The sequence below is a fragment of the Nelumbo lutea genome, chromosome 1 (assembly GCF_056320005.1).
Source record: "Nelumbo lutea isolate HS-2025 chromosome 1, American lotus-T2T, whole genome shotgun sequence".
Lineage (NCBI taxonomy): Eukaryota > Viridiplantae > Streptophyta > Magnoliopsida > Proteales > Nelumbonaceae > Nelumbo > Nelumbo lutea.
Window position 1 is genome coordinate 178,336,777 of NC_142684.1, and position 5,208 is coordinate 178,341,984.

A 5,208-nucleotide genomic window follows, 5' to 3' on the forward strand; every position below is an offset into this window, starting at 1 on the left:
TTGTATGAGGTATTTTTGACTTTTGAGTGTGATACGTTGACAAAAAGAATGAAAGTCAGTCAAACTTTGTTTTTCAACGACTAACTGAACCGCTCGTAGAAAGTAGCCGCTTTATTTTCTTCTCCGAACTTGAAAAACCAACCCTCTCTTCATTTTGAATTTCCACTTTTTACTCATCTAACCGAACCCTTCCCAAACTACCTACCTCCCTCCCTCTCTCTCTCTGATTGCATATGTTCGAAACAGAGAACCCTCTCTCTCTCTCTCTGCTTTGCATAGGTTCAATTGAAGGAAACCGAAAAACAGAGAACAGGCTCCGCGGTAAGAGAAAATGTATTTTATACTGATCATACCAACCTTTGTTCGTTATCCTTATTATCATAAGTGACATCTTGTATAAAAATTAAAATTCAAAGCAGTCACATAATCAATTTCGCTTAGAGGTTGATGAATCCATTTGTATTTAAAATTTATATTATAAGTAGAAAAAATATCAATGGCATTTATCAAATATCTGGATTTCTATGTTTTCAAACATTTTTTCTCTTATACATATTTGAAAAGAAGGTTTTGGACTCAATAAATAGGAACTTGTAGTGAATGTTGGAACAATGTTAATGGTCCAATGACTCAACTCAATCCCATTCTAATGGAAATATGCAAAAAATTGGAATACGGTTATTATTGGACACTAACCATTAGAACTTCACTACTAATTAGTTGATTAATTTGAATGCAATGGCAAAAGGAACAACAATTAATCCTTTACATCCACAAAGGGATCAAGTTCCATTCTACAATTTCATCAGGATACAGTTCATTAACTACTTTTTCTACATATAATTCTAACTACTGTACATATACATGCCAAAAAATACAGCAATTAACACAATAACTAAAACCCTCATGCTCTTTAACCCTTCAGTAACTACTTCTTGGGAGGACTCCATAGCTTTAACATGATAGTCAAAAGCAGTTACCAGTTGATGAAGCTCTGCAATGTGGCTTTCCAGATGATCTTCTGATGAATTGCCTTCATTATAAAAGTTTGTAGGAACTGCCCGTTCAAAGAAATTGCATGGCGGAGGTACACTGCCCTGAATACAATCAAATGCAAAGAAATCAGCATCTCATAATTAATTTGAATACAAACAAATGCCCTTAATTGCTTACAAGATTAATTGGGCAGCTGTAAAATATCCTATTCAGATTTCTACTTGTTTCCGAAACCCAAATGACAACCCTCCTTCCACATTTACAATACATTGGCTTGTATTTAAGATACTTAACATGTTGACCTGCAATGGTGCAAGGAAACCAACAGGATTCCATCCAATGGTGCAAGTAAACCAATAGAATGTGGACTGTTCATGAAACAGGAGAAACGATTGTAAATAATGGAAACTTGGTTTAAGGTATCAAGTTTTACTTCTGATTAGCAGAAACTTACCAAGACTTGCAATTTCCAACTGCTATCAACTTCAGGAAACATGTCTGTATCAGCCCGTCCACTACCTAATCATCAAGCAAGGACATTTAAGCAACTTTTGCACTCCAACCAACCTTGACTCCAATCTTGACCCCCTAAATGAATTGGGAATCTGAACCTGAGACAACCTGCCCCGTAACACTACACTTATACTCAATCAAGGTTATATTTACAAACACTGCAATGCTACGATGCAAATGGATTGAATCAGGCATGGGGTGGTCACTACCTGAAACTGACCCAAAACCCAAATAAGGACAACCCGACCCAACCCGTTAGGATCAGTCAATGTTGATTTACTTAAACAGACCCACTGACATAGGGAGGCCAAAGTGACTAATCGTTATCTCAACACATTATCAAAACTGGCTTTTGTCACAAAGTGCCCAGCCATCGCCTCGACATATCGGCAACACTAGATTTTGTATGAAAACGTAATCTATTGCAGTATTTTTGTGCATTGAGAACAAGGTGCTATGCTATAATAATTCGTGACATAACTTAACCAAAGTAACAAGTACAGAACCAAGAAATATATGATAAAAAGCCCCCCAGACCAACCAAAATGACTTAATCAGTTGGGTTTTTAAAGTTGTGACAAAAACCTGATATGGAGTGAAGTGCTGCTAACAAGTCATAATCAGAAACTAGATCAACCTGCAACAAAAAATATCCTCTGGTCGTACATACATTGAATGATTACATTCTAACAGATCTTTAGAGTTGCACTAAAACTAGTACAAGTGACACAAAATTCAAAAATAAAGTAGATAAAAAACTAGTACCAAGTCAAATAAAGATGATGAGGACTTGTTCAAACTAGTGGAAAATCATTGATACAAGAAGAAGGAAATTTTAAGCAACAAAAAAAAAAAAAATCAGCTAGGTGCAGATGCATTCCTCCTAAGAATAAACTGTATGGATGATAAAAAATTCAGAGACAACATTTAGGGAGCATAGTTCTAAATATGCAACAAAGTGCCACTTATGCCCTTTCTAAAAGTAAATTATGAGTGGAAATCAAGGGTCCTAGCAAGGGTATAAGGGACAGGGGTCCGGCACAGGCCCTTAGCATGCAAGAGAGGCCTGACCTGCCTCTCTCTTGCAAACACATCTGCTAGGATGCTTGTTTAACCCTTTGAAGAGTATATTCATTCTTTAAGTCAAAAGGCTCAACCTCTTTAACATTGTGAAGATTTAACTCAACGGACCTGCACCGCCACCTCTAATCTATACGATCATAAATTTGCAAATCCTATTTGTTTTTTAACATAAATGACCAGGGTTCAGGTCTCGGTACTGGTGTTTTATTGAAAATACATATGTATTTATACAATATATATATACAAAAAGTAAAAAAAATGAATGGTTGGATACTCTGAAATCCAACCTGGCTACTCTGAGTTCCAAGTCTACAGGTTTACCTCTTCTTGGCTACTCTGAAATCCACATTCAAGTTTGATTGCTGCCATGAGCTGTGGATGAACTGATCCTAGGATGCTTTCCTCTTTGTCTGGCCAAGTCTTAACCGAATTTCTAGTGTCTTTCTTGGCACCACTAGGCTTGCCATCCTTTCCCCAACCTCTATAGAGAATGACCTATTTGGGCTCCTAAGAGACTAATACAGCACCTGTTGCTTGCTGCAAAAAAGAGAAACAAGGAGTAAACCACCACAATTTCAGATATTATACTGAGATGGATTAGGAAGCCAAGCAAGAGGTCACTGCTCGTATGCACAGACCTCCAGCATGAAAACCACCTCCTGAACTGAGGTTCCCTTGGCTCTGCCTTTACCAAACAGTAGTACTTATTCTCTGGCTGTGGCACATTCTAGCAGAATTGTCTATGCACCATGATCTATCACTTTCTGCACACAACATGAGACGATGAAGATTGAGCAATAATATTTCAACTTAGTAAAAACTAATCAATCAAGATTACAAATTAAAGAACCTTTACTTGGAAAATGGTAATGTTGAGGAGGTAGACAAGAGACTTACTCTAGTAGCATCCTTGATTTTCTGGACAATATAAGGCACATAACTCTGAAACTCTCCTATGGTTTTTCCTTGAAAGAATGCATAGTTATATAGTCATTCCCTCCAATCTCTCCCACTAGTTATAGTCACCAATACCAAATCACCCAAATTACATAAGCCACACCCATCAAAGTTCAATTTTCTTTTTCCACATTCCATTGCCACCTACACTCATCTTTTTCTTGTATTTTTCACTATGTTAATTACTTCAAGGTGTCTCCGTGGATCTAGATGTGCCAAATTCCAGTCATAAATCGTAATCACAGATCTGACCACCATTGCCAATCCGAACTAACCCATAACCAAACCAATAGTGAAGGATGATGAAAAACCATCAGCAGAGCTTCGAAGTGTACCAACAAGTGAAGCATCAACTTGTGTAAGTGGGGGTGGCCTCATCACCAATTTGAGGCAGGACTCAATACCATAGTACAAGGATTCATCTATTAGTTCCTATCTGGAGGCTAGTAGCTATCAAAACCGGGTTTTAATTGTTGCCTTGTCAAGCCACTAGTGCTGCAATAATAGAACCGAGACAACCTGCTTGAATTTTTCAAATGCAGGTCTCAGATAGCTTACCATTGACATTGCACTGGATGTGGACCATGTGGTTGTCACTTGATTGGATTTCTGGGGTAAGATAGGAATTCGATTTCCAGGTAAAATTAAGGCCCTGACCGTGACAATGAGAATTTTGACGAAATAACTAAATGACCAATGATAAAAGAGGCACTTTGCCTTTTCACAAACTGTTCATTTCCAGTTCTAACACTTCCTCAAATATCAAAAAGGCTTGTTTGATCTGACAATTTGGTCTATTATCTTACAAAACCTACACAATTGAAACTTTTGATGCAGCATATTTCAGGACATTAGCAAGCTTGTAGACTTCTAGATTTTATAAAAACATAATTCATGGTTAAGTTCCAAACCATTTAACACTTCAGTAAATTGAAATAAATTAGTAAATCACTAAAACATACTATCAATAACATAGAGCGTGGACCCAGCTCATGTTGCTATACCCTTTTTCTCTTTTCCTTGGCTCATGTTGAATTCTACACTCTAGAATATAAGAAAATTCAAAATTGATGACACTAAATAAATTTCAATGAATCCAACCTACTTTCAGTATACATACCAAGCATATTAAATGAGGTGGTTCAGCCAAAAAAACAAACACTAAATGAGGTAATATACCATGTGAAGTTTCCACCTTTGCGAATCGGATTCATATATGGAGATTTGGAATGTGGTCCTGGCTTTTTATCTCGTGGTTCCCTTTGCATCCCAGATGACCTTTCGTCACCTTCTTTACTTGCATTAATCATGTTATGCTTTGGAATGGTATGGTTCATTTGTCTAGTGTCATCATGTCTTGAAGCTATCGTATTCGTTATTTCTTCAAGCTTCAACTCAATAACTTCATATCTTTCATGTAATTGTCTTGCTAATGCTTCCACATGATTCACTAGATATTTTAAAATGTGGCCATTTGACCCCTTAAAGACACCATAGCAAGTTATTTTGCATCATTGAAAGCATAAGAAATAAAACCTCATAAATACAACCAAATTTACCTCATCTTTTGCAGCACCTTTTACCCAACTCCTCCATGAGATGCTTGCTTGGGGAGTCTTCTCTTCATAAACCAATTTCAATTTCTCTGATAAATTTTTT

General features: G+C 36.9%; 1 protein-coding gene across 1 annotated transcript; it reads right to left on the reverse strand.

Moving 5' to 3' along the window:
• Window positions 1-705: 705 nt before the first annotated feature.
• Window positions 706-4,224, reverse strand: LOC148879489 (uncharacterized). The gene is made up of 7 exons (XM_088966421.1): window positions 3,490-4,224; window positions 3,231-3,356; window positions 2,914-3,129; window positions 2,095-2,146; window positions 1,451-1,515; window positions 1,291-1,364; window positions 706-1,097 (listed from the first exon to the last, which is right to left on the reverse strand). Exons 3-7 carry the CDS (start codon window positions 2,959-2,961, stop codon window positions 977-979), a joined length of 360 nt encoding a protein of 119 aa, XP_088822547.1. The 5' UTR covers window positions 2,962-3,129; window positions 3,231-3,356; window positions 3,490-4,224; the 3' UTR covers window positions 706-976.
• Window positions 4,225-5,208: the final 984 nt, after the last annotated feature.